We start from the raw sequence: 20,434 nt of genomic DNA, 5'->3' as shown, positions 1-20,434 counted from the left end.
TTTAGCTACAATATAGAAGGTCAGCAACTGGAAGCAGTTAATTCCATAAATTATCTGGGAGTAGGCATTAGGAATGATTTAAAATGGAATTATCATATAAAGTTGATCGTCGGTAAAGCAGATGCCACACTGAAATTCATAGGAAAAATCCTAAGGAAATGCATTCCGAAAACAAAGGAAGTAGGTTACAATACACTTGTTCGCCCACTGCTTGAATATTGCTCACCAGTGTGGGATCCGTACCAGATAGGGTTGATAGAAGAGAGAGAGAAGATGCAACGGAGAGCAGCGCGCTTCGTTACAGGATCATTTAGTAATCGCAAAAGCGTTACGGGGATGATAGATAAACTCCAGTTCAAGACTCTGCAGGAGAGACGCTCAGTAGCTCGGTACGGACTTTTGTTGAAGTTTCGAGAACATACTTTCACCGAGGAGTCAAGCAGTATATTGCTCCCTCCTACGTATATCTCGCGAAGAGACCATGAGGATAAAATCAGAGAGATTAGAGCCCACACACAGGCATACCGACAATCTTTCATTCCACGAACAATACGAGACTGGAATAGAAGGGAGAGCCGATAAAGGTACTCAAAGTACTCTCCGCCACACACCGTCAGGTAGCTTGCGGAGTATGGATGTAGATGAAGGTTGTCAGTGAGTTTGAAAGAGCAAGCTTGTTCGGTTATCTTTTCGTAAAAACTGTTCCAGTTTTCAGTCGTCTCATGTAAGATAAGTCATTTATACTATTATTCTTGTTAACTCACTTACACGTAGAGTAATATTTTTCTTACATTATCAGTGTTCGAACAACATATTTTGGCTTAAAAACGTTGTTTCTTGTTGTTTTTTTCGATTTGACAGTTTTATCTGTGAACCACCAATGCCGATACGATTACTTGTCGTGAAAAGTGACCAGGGTGGCCGTTTTCCCCAACAGTTCATTTTTAATCTGTTTATCCCAGTAAGACATAGTTACTCCCGTACAAATTACATAATACTACAGACTGGCTTCTACATTCTGTAACAAACAAAGCTACCATCCGTCGTTCTGTCACTCTGTGACGATTTTGAATTAATTAACAAATGTTATTTCAAAACGGTTCAAATGGCTCTAAGCACTATGGGACTTACCATCTGAGGTCATCAGTCCACTACAACTTAGAACTACTTAAACCTAACTAACCTAAGGACATCACACACATCCATGCCCGAGGTAGGATTCGAACCTGCGACCGTAGCAGCAGCGCGGTTCCGGACTGAAGCGCCTAGAACCGCTCGGCCACAGCGCCCGGCAAATGTTATTTAAAACCATTTTTCGGCTACTAGAAAAATGCGATTGAAAACGGGCTGTTGCAGATATTGGGGCATAAAGAGGCCTGTAAATTATGTCGAGAAATCACAGCAGCATGGTAAGTCCCATTGCGATGTAAAATGGGATTGAGGAAGTAAAGAATGATAATAAGACTTCTTCTACAGCAGTACAGAAATTTCATGTTCCACGTAATGCGCTGGAAAGAGGAGTCCTAGGAAAAAAAGAGACGCTGTAGATGGTAAAGGATTATGGGAAGCTTGTACAGAGTACAATACTGACAGAAGCTGAAGAAGTGAACTAAAATTTGTGCTCTAGCCGGAACTTGAACCCATCCCTTCTGCTTACTTGGCAGATGTGTTTGCCATTACACCACCATGGTAGTACAGTAGCACAGTTGCATGGACTACCCTAGTCCTATGTCCTCCCTAACACAAACACTAGGGTAATCCTTACAGCTGTGTTATCTGCATTGACAGTGGTGTAGCCGCTAACACATTTACCAAGTAAGCAGGAGATGTGGGATCAAGTCCCAGCTTTAGAATAAATTTCAAAAATTTCTTCAGCTTCTGCCATACTCACTGATAAAGTTGAGACTTACATGTCTCAAGCAAAATTTAATTATATAAGCTCTATAGATCATCTACACCTGAGGTACAGGTAGGAATTCCCCATTATGTAGAAACCTGGGATGTTATTCCAGTATCAGAGAGCCCCAGCAATACTAACAATTTAAGAAGTGAAAAATATGTGGAAGGCGTGAATCGAAGGGACCGATGACCTCAGCAGTTTGGTCCCTTAGGAATTCACACATTTGTGAATTGAAGTTTGTGTTACGGAGGGCATGGGAGTACGGCAGTCCGTACAGGTGTGTTACCTATACTGGTATAGTGGTGTAATGGCAAACACATCTGCCTAGTAAGCAGAAGATCGGGGTTCAAGTCCCAGCTATAGCAAAAATTCATTTCCCCAGCGTCCATCATTATCGTAGATAACGTTGAGGCCCATATGCCTTAAGAAAAATTTAATTATATGGCTCTGAGCACTATGGGACTCAACATCTTAGGTCATAAGTCCCCTAGAACTTAGAACTACTTAAACCTAACTAACCTAAGGACATCACACACACCCATGCCCGAGGCAGGATTCGAACCTGCGACCGTAGCAGCCTCGCGGTTCCGGACTGCAGCGCCAGAACCGCACGGCCACCGCGGCCGGCATTTAATTATAGAAGACATATAAAGTGCGCCCAATAAACTTGAACAAGGCGTCATTGATTATGTTTTTGAAAAGGAAAAGCCATTTTATTGGATTTACAGAGAACGATCTAGGCACATCAGCATTCCATTTTATAGAGTGGAACCAAATAGGGCGTCGCTTTAACAAATAGTCGGACATGACACACATGGGCAGCACCTTAATATTAGCCTTAGGAAGCCGAAAGCAATGGCTAGAGACCAGCTACTAACAAGATCAACGTAGAAAAGTTTTTTTATATCCTTAAAACAGTGCAAGGAAAACCATTTCGTCCTGCTCATTCTATTTACAATGCTGTTGTAACGGTGTAGGTTAGACCAAGAAGAGCAAAGCATTTGCTCTTAAAGGAAAACGCCAAGCCGGTGGCGTTACTTCAGTCGAAAGATGGTTGCGGTTCACTTTCAGAGTATGCATATCCGCGGTGACCACTCTACAACTTCACTTCTCAGAAAACGTACCACTGGTCGCTGTTCCAACGCGGCGCAAGTCGACAGAACAGCAGTAGTGTTAGCACAGACACAGCTTCATTTTCTGTTATGCAACAACAGGCTGTCGACTTTTGGTCATTTCAAGGACAACTCCCGCCAACTGCGAAATCAATAGTAGAACTTTTAGGAATGTTAGTGATCTTTCACGATTTCCATTTTACTCGTACTCGTATTTTCGTTGTAATGCAAATTTTATTTTCCATCATTTAGACACAGAAGTTGAAACAGAAGTCTAACAATCATATTCTGATGCACAGATATTGTTCGAATTGGAACTCCTCTACCGTATTTGGGACTCACATCATGCATCAGACGAAAGGAAAAGCATTGACACACCGGAAACAGTTGATATTTGCCTTAATATAAACAGTTTCATAAAGAACTACTGAACCTATTAAACAGTGCCGGTAAAATGAACGAACAGCGGTGGGAACAGCCCAGTCATTCCGTTCATAATCAGTCACCAGCGCCGATATAATGGTTTGCGGAAGCTCACCTGGTAGGGTGATTCCCGCCATCAGGAGGCGGTCGGGGACTTCAGTGATGCTTCTCGGTGTGGCCACCAGGGGGCAACACTCTTCGTCAGTGCTGGTAGAACCTGCCAACACACAAGTCAAATCATAAGAGCTGTGAACAAGATATTTCCGTGACATTGCAAATAATGAACAGAGAAATGAACAGTTTACACATAAAATTTTGTCTTTGTAAGTACCGTAACATCGGTTTACATTCGTTAAGTAAGAATAATACAAAGAAATCTAAGTTTCGATATTTTCGCGGTAATATTTTGCTTTCAAGCAATGTAGGCAAAAAGGAATGGATTCATAATGTTCCTACTAGATATTTGCCCATTCACTCATTACTCGCGACATACTAAGCTGATGAGTCCCGTAAGAGTTGGGGCAAAACGTGCGCAGGAGGTGAATGGCCGGGTAGCCTTTAACTGTATGAAGTAGTATCTGTTCCCGAAAGAACAGATACCATTGATGCCCGTGCAGCTTCTCTAGAATGAAAGGATACTTAAATCGAAACCCTTAGCTGCCGACAGGTGTTGTTGATATTAATCAATGGGGACAGCTGAAATGTGTGCCCCGACCGGGACTCGATCGCGGGATCTCCTGCTTACATGTAATGAGTGAATGGGCAAATGTCTATTAGGAACACTACGAATGTAAGTTGTGGACAGTTGGGAATGTGGGTCTCACGGGAACCGTGCAAGGGATAAGTCCCTGCAGTCGCGCTATTCATCTGTGCCCACGGTGGCTCAGATGGATAGAGCGTCTGCCATGTAAGCAGGAGAAAGAATGAAAGGATAATTAAGTCGAAACCCTTAGCTGTCGACAGGTGTTGTGGATATACCTCAATGGAGACAGCTGAAAACGTCTGCCCCGACCGGGACGCGAATCCGGGACCTCCTTCTTACATGTAATGAGTGAATGGGCAAATATCTATTAGGAACACTACGAATGTAGGTTTTGGACAGTTGGGAATGTGGGTCTCACGGGAAGCGTGCAAGGGATAGGTCCCTGCAGTCGTACTATCCTCTGTCCCCTCGGTGGCTCAGTCCGCCTTTCGCCGCGGAGCAGCTCGGACTTGTTTACGTCTCGGCTGCGAACGGTCGCGGAAGAAGCGGTGTTTACACCGTCGTCACTCGCGTGTGTTACTGTTTAAATCGAACGCAATGGCACACAATTTCCGAAAAACCACGATACAGTTCACGTTCTGTAACGAGTATGCAAGACCGAAGGCTTTCGAAATCGAACGTTTCTTGAGGGACGAAGTGCATCTTAATTACACGGAGATTATTGGAATTCATTTATCAATCGTGAGCAGCACTCTTTACGTGAAGATGATTGACGACGCAGCATGTGATAGGATCATTGAAGCCGCCAAACGAGGATTCCAGTTCCGACACTCCGATGGTCATATTGGCGAAGTTTTAGTCGCTCATTCGGGCCTGGGCGTGCGTACGATTCGAATCTTCGAGCTGCCTTTCGAGGTACCCGAATCATTGGTCACTGAATCACTCCAGCCATATGGCAGAGTTATTAGTCATACGGCCGAACGCTGGGCAAGTTTTAGCACGTATCCAGTGCTCAATGGTGTCCGACAGGTGCGAATTGCCCTTACAAAACATGTGCCATCGTACATAAACATCGGCGGCTGTAGAGCTATTGTCATCTATGATGGACAGCCCAGGACATGCTCCGGGTGTGGTGGTGAAGGACATCTTCGATCAGCGTGTATGCAGAGGAGACTCGTGCAACTCCCCAGCGGAGACTTCCAGAATCCGACCACACCAACGTCACTGCCGATGACTTACGTGACGGCACTTCGCGGGGAGGTGACGCCGAGGTCGGAGCGCACCATCGAACCGACGCCACAGTTGATTGAGGCGCCTTCGGACGCCACTGAAGAAGGAATGGCTCAGACCAACCTCCAATCTGAGACACTACAGGTGGCGCAGAAAGAGGATGAGAGCATCACAATAGGCATGGAAGCTGAAGTGGAACGGCCCCAGGGGATTGTGGCGGCGGCGGGAACGCAGGAGATGCAAGATGCGCCAACACCAGAGGCCGAGGTTAGGGCCCGCAAACAACGCTCGCCAAAGCGCCGCAAGAAGCGCCGACTAAACTCTGCGGAGACGCTCCCTTCTCTTCTAGGGAGCCCAGACGAGTCTAACACTATGGACCTGTCTGACATGGAACCACAAGCTTCGGATGTCGCAGATCATATGAATTCGGACAGTGAAATGATGTCATATCGTTCAGACGACGCATCCGCTCAGGGGCCTGCTACCCCTTCGGCGGTGGAGTCTACAGCTGCGAAAGAACAACAGATGTCACACAACAATGCCGCACAGGAAAATTTGGAGCACACCAATAGTATCAGCTGGTATGAGCAGGACGACGACATCACCGATGCGGACCATTCTATTGGTGGGGCCTTGCATCCGTCCGCATCTCAAGAAACCTAATGCCGCAGGGACACGTTCCTCGGGCGACCCTCGGCGGATGTGCAACGGGACTATCGACAACGTGAAATTTTGTCATTTTAACATCATGTGGAGATGACAGCTACTCGACCCCAGGCATACAGAATAGGGACAGTGAATGTAAATACCATTAGATCGCCCGTGAAACAGCAGTTGTTTAGGGACATGATATACGCGTCGGATGTGGATATACTGATGGTGCAGGAAATTTACATTCCTGAGTTCCAGGACGTACATGGATACATCTCCTACACCTCGCCGCACTCGAACAACGACAGTGGAACGGCGATATTGGTCCGGGACGGGATTCCGGTCCGAGACCTGGCTTATCTGCCTTCGGCACGAGGACTGGCGATAACTGTTAATGGTATTCGCATTCTCAATGTTTATGCCCCTTCCGGCACAGACAACAGACGGGCGCGTGCGAGATATTATTCGGAAGAGATTGTGCCCTTATTTACCGGCAGATTCGATCATTTCATTATAGGTGGTGACTTCAATTGTGTTTTAGCCCAAAAAGACCAGACACCACATTACAATACTTGTCGTGAATTGCATGTGCTATGCCGGGATCTGGAGTTAAGCGACACCTGGGACATGATTCATAGTAACCGTGAGGGATATACTTTTTTTACCAGTCACTCGGCGAGCAGACTCGATCGAATATATGTTTCGGTTGGCCTACAGGATAAGGTGGTCGACGCGGAACGATGGCCTGCGGCATTTACTGATCATCTGGCTTACATTTGTACCATGTCACTCCCTAGGCAAAGTGTGTGGAGAAGCCGCGGGACATGGAAGCTCAATTCGTCCCTTTTGGCGGACCCCGAATGTCGTCAGAGAGTCGAGGAGGTATGGACCACATGTCAACGCCGTCTACCAACGTATACCTACGTGCTTTAATGGTGGCTCGAGTGCACTAAGCCGGCAATAAGAAGAGCTCTAATACAGTATGGTCGGGATAAGGCGAGATGGCAGAGAGACACTCTTGATTATTATTACACCATGCTTCGTGAGCTGTCCTTCCAGGTGCCGTCTGCAGAACATCATGCGGAAGTTCATCGTGACAAGGCACAAATCCTATCGATCACGCGACGACGACTGGGTGGCATCCCAATACGGGCAAGATGTCTTGACACCATCACTGGGGAACGTACCTCGATGCACCATGTGTCGCGGGAACATAAGCGTTACCGCCGGGCATTGGTAACAGTGCTCCACGGTTTAGATGGCCGTCAACTGACAACACAACAGGACATTGCAAATGAATTTTTAGAGCATTTCCGCCATCTCTATGCCGGTACACCGACGGACCGTCAGGTAGGGGAAGAGATACTGCAACATCTGCAAACGACACTGACAGAGACGGATAAGGCAGCGCTTATGGAGCCACTCACAGAAGACGATATAAAGGTGGCACTCACAAAAGGAGCGGCCCATAAATCACCGGGGCCAGATGGGATTACGCAAGAGTTTTATCGAGAATTCGTGGACATGATGATGCCACAGTTGGTGTCGATGTACAATGAGGCGATGAGTCCGAACATGCGCCTACAGTCGGATTTTGTGACGGGCTTTCTTCTTCCCATCCCGAAGATGGAGAGGAGTCGTAGTGTTACTCAATATCGGCCTCTCACTATGCTAAACACCGATTATAAGATTTTTGCACGGCTACTAGCGTCTCGTCTCAAGCTGGCGATATCCAGGACAATATCCCCTGATCAGGCTTGCCTAGGGGTGCGAAGCAACATCTCCTCGGCGTTAAGTGAATACCGTGACGTTATCGCCCTTGCGGAAACTTGTAAAATGCGAGCAGCGATGATATCTGTGGACTTCGACCGTGCGTTCGACAGGATAAACCATGACTTCTTGGCGTCAGTCATGAGCCGAATGGAGATTCCACCTGTTTTCATCTCCATCATTATGAGGCTAATACGAGGGGCTACGTCGAAGGTGATTGTAAACGGTCGGGAAGCGGGCTCGGTTCCTATTAACAGCTCCGTCCGACAAGGGTGCCCACTCTCCATGATGCTGTTTGCGATAGCGCTTGAGCCGCTGATGTGTGTTATGAGGCGCTCACTTACTGGGATAGCGCTTAATGAGAACTCTTTCGTTTGTCGTGCATATGCGGACGACCTGATCCTTCTTGTCAGATCAGGTCATGAAGTGCATCAGGCTGTTGAATATCTAGACTCTTACGGGACGGCAGCAGGCAGTGTCATTAACATGACGAAATCCAAAATTATGCACATTGGACGGGGTCTGGAAGACATACCGGGACCGTTTCAGACGGTGGAATCGCTGAGATGTCTGGGGATCACATTTACCCGCTCACTACGGCGGTCAGCGGCGGCGAGTTCTCGGCGGCTTCTGCAAAATGTTCGTCTGGCGATACGGAACAACGCATTGAGAGCCTTTGACATGATCCAGCGTGTGGCATACACTAACGTTCACATAGCGTCACGTCTGCCCCATTTAGCGCAGATCCTACCAATACCGAAGGGTATTGCAGACCGCCTCATGGCTGCCTTTGGTTACTATGTTAGTACTGGGATGTTGTTTAAGATCACATATGACACGTTAACGCTGCACTTCCGGAACGGTGGCCTCAACCTCACAAACGTGCGAAACAAAGCTCTGGCGCTTTACATGCGAGCGATGATACGAAATTGGCAACAACGAAAGCACACCATTACGTCAGCTCTGATAGAAGTACTTGTTCCGCCTTCGTACGAACCCCCTATTGCGGTGGGCAATATTTCGCCTGCTCTTGCACACATTGCCTCATTTCTGGTTGATTACAGTTATGTTCGTCTGAAAGTACCTTCGACGAGAATACCCACGACTCGGGAGATCTATAGGTGCTTGATGGATCACCATGCCCGCAACGTAATGGAATTCAAATACCCGTCGAGAACGTGGAACCACATTTAGTGTGCAGTGCATACTCCATTGCTGTCAACAGCAGCGAGATCGATGTGGTACATTCTTATAAACCGTAAACTTGTGACCAGGAGTCGATTACATACAATTCATATGGTCGATTCTCCTCTTTGCACAAACTGTGGCCTGTTAGCAACGGAAGAACATGGTTTAGTGTGTGGCGCAGCGAGGGACGTCTGGATGCTGACGCGTCGAATATTGGCCTTCCTTCGGCGCACTAACTACACAGAAATCACATCGGATGTACTTTTTCTACCGGACAAGACCTTTTTTCCCAAACAAAAGACGTATGCGGTCAATTGGATCGCTGGACATGCGACGAAATATTTGTATTCGTACGATATTAAGTCCGTGATAGATTATTGGATGTATTTACAAGAACAACACGAGCTCATACGGAGTCATACGAAATACAGGACTTACTTTTCCAATTTTTTAGGAAGTGTTTTTCACAATCCGCCCGACAGCTGGGGTGTCCCAGAACTGAGAAGACTCCTGCAGCAGAACGACTAGAAACAATACTGCGCGGCTCAGTTATATTGGCATACAGCACACTGAGAAGACAACGGGCCCCTACATGGTCGACGCAGGAGAAATACATGAATATATGCCGCCCACAAAGGCAGAAATGGTCAAGATTATATGGCTGTCTGCCAGATTTATGATGCGACACCGCGTGCTGCAGGGATTGTGATGCAGATGATAACTTCATTTTCACTCCCGCCCGTGACTAGGATTGTCATTTACTTTCTTCATGTTACACAAACAAAAAAGGGCGGCCTTTACGTTGATTTTCTGGTTTCCAAATTGTTTTTGCTTTGTTTTTGCTGTCTCGATCCTTTTCTTATCCCTAAGATAGTACAATTGTACGAATAAAGATTGTTTGTTTACCCTGCCTTCCTGCTCCCAAAAAAAAAGATAAAACCATCCGCTTGGAATACGGATTTTTTTTTTCAAAAAAAAAAAAAGAAAAAAAAAATATCTTTACTAAAAAAAAAAAAGAGCCAGGGTTCGATTCCCGGCTGGGTCGGAAAAAAAAAAAAAAAAAGATGGATAGAGCGTCTGCCATGTAAGCAGGAGATCCCGGGTTCGAGTCCCGGTCGGGGCACACATTTTCAGTTGTCGCAATTGATGTATATCAACAACACCTGTCTGCAGTTAAGGGTTTCGATTTAAAACCCATTGACAATGATGAGTCTTTAATGAATCTTTTAAGGGTGGCAAATTAAGAAAACTGTGTTTGTTAAGGCAGAATTCTTCTTCAAAACATATTTAGACCAATGGAACTATAACCACTGAATGCTTAACGGGTACGGCGACTGCCTACGAATTCAGGAAATTTTGTAAAGTATTGTAGTTAATAAGCGTAATTAATATAAATCGCCTATTCCAGCTGGATAGCACAATAAGTCCGTCCCATATAAACGAACTTTCCACTGCGCGTCTACATAAACTACCTACCCAACATGAACCTGACTATTGCTCAGCATGTGCGCCCAGATAGCTGAGTGATAGCCGGCACGGTAGGTCAGCGTGTTCGGTCAGAGGGTTAGCTGTCTTCTGTAATAAAAGAACTGAGTTAATGGTTCAACGACGAACTTAAACGGGTGTCTTACGACGTCCGCCCGGAGCAGATGCAACGAACAAAATGGAATTAAAAAAAAAAAGAAAAAAGTGGTCAGCGTGACGGATTGCCGTCCTAGGGGCCCGAGTTCGATTCCCGGATGGGGCGGGGATTTTCTCCGCTCAGGGATTGGGTGTTGTGCTGGCTTCATCATCATTTCATCCCCATCCGGCGCGCAGGTCGCCCAACGTGGCGTCGAATGTGATAAGACCTGCACCAAGGCGGCCGGACCTGCCCCGTAAGGGGCCTCCCGGCCAATGACGCCAAACGCTCATTTCCATTGCCATTGCTCAGCATAACGTCTGAGAGTTTTTAAGTACAGCTTAGATTCGCCATGCATATACTAATCCACACTAGGCTTAAAGACTACCTCTTGTAAGTTCATAGCGATATTTTCCTTGCTGAAACACTAGTTTCCGAGCGACGAAATGCTGAAAGAGGTTTAGGGGTAGTCCAAAAAAAAAAAAAAAAAAAAAAAAGAAAGGTTAGGTCCAACAGGTGCTGCGACAGCCGCTATCAGCTGTGTGTGAACGAAGTGCTTGGATCGCCGACCCTAACAGCCGAGGGTGGTCCGGCGGCCCGCATCCTGTCTCCCGTTACGGGTGTTCCGTTTCTCTGGGACCCGCACAGGGGCGGCGCGCTGAATGACAGAAACGGGAGAGCGTCGCGAATACTCCGAGGGCTACCTGGAACTCGGAGGTACCGGATGCACACAGCGAGGGCTTGCCGAAACCCAGTAGCTCCAACTGAGGCGCACTGCGTGCGCGACAGCTTGTGCATCGTAGGAAATATTCTGCCTTTCTCTTGCGTGTAGGCTGCGGAGCACGGAAAAGTCTCTACAACATAATACGCTGCCGTCCACTGTAAGAGGGCACTATGTAGACGGCATGCAACAATTGTCAAATTGGTGCGCTCGAAAACACAGGCGATTGGCATTCCAGCGCAACGCCACAGGATAGGTATAGGTAGTGCCGCCAAGATTCTGTATATTGGGAAAGTTCACACAGCTGGTTTCTCACATTGAGAAAACACGTCTGAATGATGGCTGCTCGTGTAAGGAGGAGGAATGTCTACAGCATCTGTCGGCAGGATCGTGCCCTATTGAGACGCGGTTCATCGTCCCAGGACCCCTTGGCTGTCATACGAACTCAAATACGGAATCGAGGATTCAGAAGGACCATACTCTTGCCGCCCCGTACGTCAATGGCTTGCGCAGCTAGCGCCCCTGAGGACAGACATGTCAACGGTGTGCTTCCGGAAGCTCAGCCAAGAAAACCCGACGTATCACAACACTCCACTCTATAGCTGGGCCAGCCACGACCTGCCAAACCGCACGCACGCCGGGTGTTCGGGTCTCGTGCAGGCCGACGCTCGGCCTGTCTCGGCTTCATTCGGTTCTTCTCTTACTTCGATAAGTTTTGACAATTACTATGGTTAAATCGCTCAGAAATGAACCGCGAATTTCCAGACAAGAATTGTCAGAACGATGTGTACTGGCTTTTCGCGATTCAGTGTAGGCCGTTCGTCACATGCCCAGAAATTCAATCGTGTTCATCCCAAATCATACAGCTCCTCGCGAAATTCATAGTTAACAGTATCGTCTCTATCAAAGTGAACTATGGTAACTCATTCAGAAAAGACTTGGGATTTGACACAAGAACAATTTATTCTCTTATTTAACACTTTCGTAATCAGTATAAAGAAAAGGCAATGCTGTTATGAATATTCCACTTTCTGTAGGGATTCAACATTAGTAATAAACAAAAGAAGAGCCTTAAATCACCCGTTTTTATATAAGACGATTCTAAAAGTACTTCGAAATTACACTTAATCGTAGAATTTTACTGAGACGAAGTAAATATGTGATTTAGGTGCCATATTGTAGCGAAAGTTCCATTCACTTTCCGTTGTAACACCGAATTCCGCCACTAGATGAGCCAGCCGCAGTGGCCGTGCGATTCTAGGAGCCACAGTCTGGAACCGCGCGACCGCTACGGTTGCAGGTTCGAATCCTGCCTCGCATGGATGTGTGTGATGTCCTTAGGTTAGTTAGGTTTAAGTAGTTCTAATTTCTAGGGGACTGGTGACCTCAGAAGTTAAGTCGCATAGTGCTCAGAGAGCCACTAGATGACAGAAAAATGAAAATAAAAATGACAGACTTCACAGGACAGTACTCGTTGCGTGTTTCGGATGGAAAAAACAAAGTCGGCAAGAAGGGTTCAACAACTTCGTACCGAGTACCATAAGGAACCTCCTAGTAGGCCTCATGGAATCAGAGTTTTGTTCAACTAGTTGTAGCATTCGTCATGACAAGCCTCCACGTCGCCCTCGAGTTTATGAGGATGTCGTCCAGCGGGTGAGAGAGAGTGTTTTGTTCGAAATCCAAGCAAATCAACGTACCGTGCGTCGAGAGAGCTTGGAGTTCCACAGTCACCTGTGTGGAGAGTGTTACGAAAAAGTTGGCGCATGAAGCCATACTGACTGACACTGCAGAACTGACACTAGATGTGCTGAACAAAGTGTGGCAAGAAACTAACGTTAGATGGCACGTTTTCTGTATGACCAATGGCAGTCACATTCATTCAACCAAAGTGAAATTGAAAGTGGAAGTTAAGGTGAAAGTGAATGTGTGGGACGAAACTTGCATATTTTTTCTACAAGATGACAGCTCTATTGCCTGTATAAGTCTTCTCAATAAAATTCTCTAAGTAAGTAAAGTAGTGAAGTCCTTTTAGAATCAACCTGGTATGTATGTGAAAGATGTCCGTATCACACATACTTTTCATTCTGTGCAGGATTATCCTGAAGTAGTTTAGAGGCGTAATGTAGTACGTATATGCCTACACTCTTGTTTCTCGTGCTTGCGATCAGCTTCGTGTGAGCTATAAAGCAAAGTGTTCCACTACAAAATTAGGGTGGCCCATCGAGACCGAAATAACGAGAGAAATAAGGGAACTTCAACATCTGCGACTATTCTATCACCACGAGAATGAGAACTGATGTTTGTAATGCGCCCACCATACATTCAGTACTGTGTGGTTAGGATACGGGCGTACTTAACGCTAACTAGTGGTTTAAGTCATACCTACAGAACAGGAAGCAAAAAGTTTCCTTATATGGGTCAAGTAATTTAAATAAGTTTGCCACTTCATCTAACTGGGGTGAAATTACAATAGGTGTTCCACAGGGTTCAATCATGGGTCCCCTTCTGTTCTTGATATATGTGAACGACCTCCCTTCCTATCTGAAACAGAAAGCTGAACTGACACTGTTTGCTGATGATACAAGCATCATTATTAATCCAGTAAAAGAAAGTCCAGTTGAAAATGATACAAATATGGTCTTTGGAAAAGTCATTAACTGGTTTTCTGCAAATGGGCTTGCTCTAAACTTTGAAAAAACACAGTATATACAATTTTCTGCTGCAAAAAGTACAGTTCCTTCAATAAATATAACACATCAACAGAAGTCAGTAGACAGGGTAGAGCATACTAAGTTTTTGGGTGTACATATAGATGAGAATCTTAATTGGAAAATTCATATTTTGGATCTCCTAAAGTGACTAGGTTCAGCAACTTTTGCGATAAGAACAATTGACAATTTTGAGAGTATAGAAATTAGTAAGCTAACATACTTTGCATACTTCCACTCTCTGATGTCATACAGGATAATATTTTGGGGTAACTCAACATTTAGACAAAAAGTATTCACTGCTCAAAAGAAAGTGGTTAGAATAATGTGTGGGGTTCATAGCCGCACATCTTGCAGGCGTCTTTTTAAAAGATACGGAATTCGTCCAACAGCCCAACAATACATCTACTCACTAATGAAATTTGCTCTCAACAACATGGACCAGTTTAAAAACAACAGTGACATTCATGATTATAATACCAGAAAAAAGAAAGACTTACACTATCCTTTGCTCAACCTATCTTTGGCACATAAAGGGTTCAAATATGCTGCTATAAAAATTTTTGACAAATTACCAGATGAAATAAGGTGACTGACAGACAGCAGTAACAGCTTCAAAAATAAAGTGAAATCATATCTCCTTGACAACTGCTTCTATACCATAGATGAATTCTTGAATAGGAATAAATAAATCTGTAAATATAGTATATGCATTTTGTGCCATTTAAGGGAATGGGGTAAATAAAAGAAGTATTAATCTTTAACTCTGTATTGTAATATATATATATATATATATATATAAATTTTTTTTGTTTCATATGTGCATTTCTTGTGCACTTGACACGTCCCACATCATAACGGCTACCGTACTGTGCGATTGATCAATGGAACACGCAACCAACTAACTAACTAACAAACTAGCACAGGTAGGGCCCAGCGGAGTGATAATGTTAGGGAAGATACGCGAGCGCTGAGGTTATTTAGAAAAAATATTCAAAACAGACGAGGTGAGATACGACCATTCGAACCTTTTAGAAACTGCGACATGCCACGCTATGCACTGGCCATGTTCTTAAGAACCAAGATACGAGGACGCACGCATGCACACGCACACACACACACACACACACACACACATACACACACACATACGAGCCGCAAGGAGAAAGAAGCCGAAACTCGCATTACTATTAGCCAGAAGAGCTGCCCTTTGTCTCGCGGTACGGGTACCCGCGGGCCAGCTGCGCGAGTCGGAAGGGAGAGACGTAGAGTGTCCCCGGGACTCCTTGAGAGCAAAGTGCAGTACGGGCTGCGGCCCTTACGTCCATTGGAAGTACCCACTGGCCGCTGCGACAGAACAGATGTGCCGGCACTGTTGGAGCCGCGCTTGCTGAATGGAGGGAGATCTTTGTGCGCAGTGCAGGCTGCCAACGCTGGGGTTCTTAGGCTAATGTGAGACAGGCGGCGGCGCGCAGATGAAACACCGTAACTAGCGGACGCAGTGGATCGTTCAGTCGCTGTCAAAGTGTTCACGTCGACTGTCAGTTGTAAGTACTAATAGAGCGTCGTATTGTGGGTCGTCTAGAACGGTCATAAAATGCTCCAGGATCTGTTGGCTGGGATTCGTATCGCCTCTCAGGATTGTGTGGTTAGGATACGGGCCTACTTACAATTACCTAACATAGGTACGGCCCAACGCAGCGATAATGTTATGGAAAATGTGCCAGCACTGAGGTTATTGGATGCGGAACGTTCGCTCTGGACAACTAATAGTATGAAAGATGCTGGGTGTTCTTGTCGGAACTATCCCAGCATTCGGCTCAAGTAAAGGAAATTAAGGGGAGGTTTACTATCTTTCGGTTACAAAAATCGATTTTTTTTAAAATTGCATTTTTGGATCCTTAAAAGTGTTTAGAATCCACCCCTAAAACGGTTTTTCCGAATACGGAACGGAAGTATTTGCAATTCGCGATTGAACAAAAAAATGCACCTGCCTGAAATCGGCCTTATCCACGCACCATTTTTTTTTTTCTTTCGGAGGACGAGTTATTCTACCCGTGCTGCGGAGGAAACACACAAAATTCAAATGAAAGTTTGAACGCGTGTGTTTGGAAGTTAGCCCGCAACCATTTGCATCCTGGTTCGAATACTGTGGAGACCGCGACTTTCCTGGCAGTGAGCAACTTCAACGAAGGGTATTCAGCAATTCTGAAGACCATGACGTCACTCTGGGACTCTATTCGACGCAGTTGGCCAAGCATTCGGACAACGACCGGATTAAAGCGGCCGAAAACCGCTTGTCATTGGCCGTACGAGCGGCTCTGGAGTAGCGCAGGATGGCCCAGATCGAGCAGAACGCCCTCCATGAGGAAGAGGAAGGACTAGTTTATGGACCCGGAATAGCAGATTGAACGTACGTTGCATAACATTGCATTTATATGTGCTCAATACCTCAAACGTGTTTTTCTCGAAATGACTTTTTTTTATCGCGCGGTATGGTAACTTCAAATCTACTGAACCGATTGGCATGATTCTTTGTTTCCGACGAAGCTAACTAAATTGTCTAGGAGTTGTATCCGATCCGTCAACTATAAATATTTTTACTTGGCCGACAAAGTCGAAAAATTGATGGAAAAAAACCTTTTTTTTCAAATGGCCGCCATTTTGTTTCCTACGTTCCAGATAACTTCAAAATGATTCAAATGGCTCTGAGCACTATGCGACTTAACTTCTGAAGTCATCAGTCGCCTAGAAGTTAGAATTAATTAAACCTAACTAACCTAAGGATATCACACACATCCATGCCCGAGGCAGGATTCGAACCTGCGACCGTAGCTGTCCTCGGTTCCAGACTGTAGCGCCTAGAACCGAACGGCCACTCCGGCAGGCTCCATATAACTTCAGCGAGGTACAACTCCTAAAGAATCTTACATACTTCGCTAACGCCAACTCAGTTTTGATTTCAGACCAGCCGGCTGACCTGTGACATACCGCGCGTGGAGGTCTACATCGAAATTTTGTTTCGTTCCGACGGCACTTCCACCTTTGCTCTCCGGCATTTCCGGTCGAAAGAATTCCAGTTTGTAGAGGAAATATCAGTAAACATTTTGACCAAATTTGACATTGATATCTATAACATATCCCGAGAAAAAAGTTCTCACACAACATGCTTTCTTCGGGCCAAAGATAGTAAACCTCCCCTTAAAAAAGGGCTAGCAAGACGACATCTGAATCCCAGTTCTTCTCTACTGTGAACCGTCCTCTCCCAGTCCCTCGGAGAGTACGAATGTTTAATCGGGTTCAGGGCAGTCGACTCTATGATCAATGTAGACTGCTAAGGTACAGCTGATCACAGTCGAATTTGTATATCCTAGAATCGGCAGACGCATAATATCAAGGCGTTTCATACTAAATTCCGGTTCCGGGAAGAAGTTTCCTGAGGTGTCAGTTGCCGCTCCTGTCAGATGTCAGCGACGTCAGGTTGTCCAGGTTTTCGCATCCGCGCTGGTGGGACATAATGGTATTTTCATAGGTGCTGCGTTTAATGCTTTAGGGTAAAGGGCAGAACAAAAAAAAAAGAGATGTTTGCAAGGCGAGCAAAGCAAATAGCTGTGCGAACCGTAACTTTATTGTCAGATGTATTGCCTTTAATGTGAAAGTTATATCAGTATAACGAACGAAGCCGGCCGGTGTGGCCGAGCGGTTCTAGGCGCTTCAGTCTGGAACCGCGCGACCGCTACGGTCGCAGGTTCGAATCCTGCCTGGGGCATGGATGTGTGTGATGTCCTTAGGTTAGTTAGGTTTAAGTAGTTCTAAGTTCTAGGGGACTGATGACCTCAGATGTTAAGTCCCATAGTGCTCAGAGCCATTTGAACCATTTTTTAACGAACGAAATGTTGAAGGTGACTAGATGAATTACGAAAAACTGCACGAAAAAGTGCAAAAATTTCAGTGTGTGTATGTGTGTGTGTGTGTGTGTGTGTGTGTGTGTCAGAGAGAAAGAGAGAGAGAGAGAGAGAGAGAGAGAGAGGGGGGGGGGGCAGAGCGTGCAGAGTGAGGAGAAGTATTTCTATGTAATGCAATGTTTATGGAATGGATACGAATGAATAAACTCGCCACCAAATTTAAATTTAAAATTATGTCTGCACGCATCTTGCTGAGTGGTCTTATGCAGCGATTTTTGTTTTTTCTCTGTAAGCCTAGAGTGCACGGAAATGTGTCACCGTCGACTGATTCTAGGAGCATACAAGATGCCTTACTCAAAATGTCTACGTGGTGTGATAAATGACAGTTGGCTTGAACGTAGAAAAATGTAAGGTAATATAGACTAGTAGGAAAACCAATCATGTAATGTTCGGATATAGCATTAGCAGTGCACTGCTGCCTACCGCAGTCACGTCAATTAAATATCTGGGAGCAACGTTGTAAGACGATATGAAATGGAACGAGTGTGTGAAGATTGTGATAAAGAAGGCGAATGGTTGACTTCTATAGGGAGAATTTTAGAAAAGTGTAGTTAATCTCTAAAGGGGATCGCGTATAAAACGCCACTGCGACGTATTCGTGAGTACTGCTCAGATGCCTGTGATCATCACCAACTCGGACTCAAAGAAGACATCGAAGGAATTCAGACGCGTGCTGCTAGATATGCTACCGGTACGTTAGAGCAATATGCAAGTCTTCGAGAGATGCTTCGTGAACTCAAATCGGATTCCTTGGAGTGAAGACGACGTTCTTTCGCGAAAGATACACGAGAAAATTACGAAAACGCATTTGCAGCTGTCTGCGGAGCGGTTCCATTGACGCCAACATACATTTCCTGTAAGGAGATAAAAGAAATTAATGGTCGTACGAAGGCATATAGACGATAGCTTTTTCTTCACTCGATTTGAGAGTAGTGGAAAAGGAAAGGAGTGACTAGTGCTGGTACACGGCAACCCCCCCCCCCCCCCCCCCGCCATGCAATGCACCATACGGCGTTTTGCGGAGTATGTATGTAGATGACGATTAATTATATGAGTTAGCGACTAAAAACTTGCAAAAATGAGATCTTTTAAGGTATCATTGAATCTAAAAAGGTTAGCATCTTTTATTGACACACCGTAAATACCGTCATTTCAGTGAGATTCAATATGTTCAAAAATTGTTTATCGAATCATGCGGCTCTTGAAGCTTACTAAAAACCTCTGGTAGCATACAACAGAAGTTTATGACAGTCTGAATGTCAGCGTTTCAACTTGGGCTTCTTATGGCTAGCTCAGCCAGTGGTAGTTATTTTTACACATACATATACTGGTTGGTTGTTCCCGTTACAGTTTGTTTAAAATATGAATGAAAAGCAACTGAACCAGCCACTATATTCATATTTTTTAAATTTATGATGCTTTTCGGAGGCTTTTCTCCATCATTCGGCGACAGTTTCGGTGTTTCGATTAGCTGCATTGTTACTGGCAGACCAAAAATGTTGGTGTGGCCGAGCGGTTCTAGGCGCTTCAGTCTGGAACCGCGCGAGCGCTACGGTCGCAGGTTCGAAGCCTGCCTCGGGCATGGATGTGTGTGATATCCTTAGGTTAGTTAGGTTTAAGTAGTTCTAAGTTCTAGGGGACTGATGACCTCAGATGTTAAGACCTACAGTGCTCAGAGCCAATTGAACCAAAAACGTTGAAATACATGTAGCCTTATGCATATTTTTGTGGCGGTGTTCGTAGCGACAAGCAATTCGCTGTAGAACGGCTTACGAAGTCACCGCCACACTTTTAATAGCGGGCCGACCGGTCCGCTGGAACAGTGAACAGAAAGAGGAAAACCCAAACACTCTGATTAAATAAAAGTCGGTACTTATCTTTATTAACGAAGATACAGCAACACAGTAGTGAACTCCGTGTCTACAAAAATCTGTCTAGTTCGAGTCGGAGCGGCTAGGTCAGCGTCGGCTGACGACAAACAACAACTCTGCTGCGATGAACACACAACTGACTAGCAAGTACACAATTCGGTGGCGAGTATACAACTGAGCGGCGAATACAGAACTCCTAGCGCTCGCGACTCCAGCGCTTAAGAACCCAGAAGCCAGCGGTGGCGCGCGCAGACTTGCGGCGATTTCCTGTCTCGCTGGCGCTGCTTATGCGGACGGCGTCCGGACTTTGATGCTGCCAACCTTTTGGCAGCGGGCTCGGGTGGCATTACTGGCTAGGATATAACACATATTCTGTATTATTCTCGAGAGCGCTGTACTTGAGTTTAACACATTTAATGTCTACAAACTTTTACCAGAGATGTCACAAGTAGCACAGTGATTTTAAGTGTACAAAAAAAGTAATTCAACGCGCACAGTGTCTTAAAATTCTGTTCAGCATTAGGAAGAGAACTGCAAAAAGTGTGGTGCACTCCTCCGTAGATGACGCCAC

The 20,434-nt window shown here is 45.5% G+C and overlaps 1 protein-coding gene across 1 annotated transcript in view; it reads right to left on the bottom strand.

Moving 5' to 3' along the window:
* LOC124613813 (uncharacterized protein KIAA1755 homolog) overlaps nt 1-20,434 on the bottom strand; it is a 147,864-nt gene that overhangs the window by 51,430 nt on the left and 76,000 nt on the right. Inside the window, exon 2 of the mRNA XM_047142535.1 lies at nt 3,551-3,652. Within this exon, the coding sequence (XP_046998491.1) occupies nt 3,551-3,652 (102 nt within the window). The remainder of the gene's footprint in view (nt 1-3,550; nt 3,653-20,434) is intronic.

Source organism: Schistocerca americana, chromosome 4 (assembly GCF_021461395.2).
Source record: "Schistocerca americana isolate TAMUIC-IGC-003095 chromosome 4, iqSchAmer2.1, whole genome shotgun sequence".
NCBI classification, from domain to species: domain Eukaryota; kingdom Metazoa; phylum Arthropoda; class Insecta; order Orthoptera; family Acrididae; genus Schistocerca; species Schistocerca americana.
Note: the sequence above shows the minus strand (reverse complement) of the source record. Positions and strands in the feature narration are given on the sequence as shown.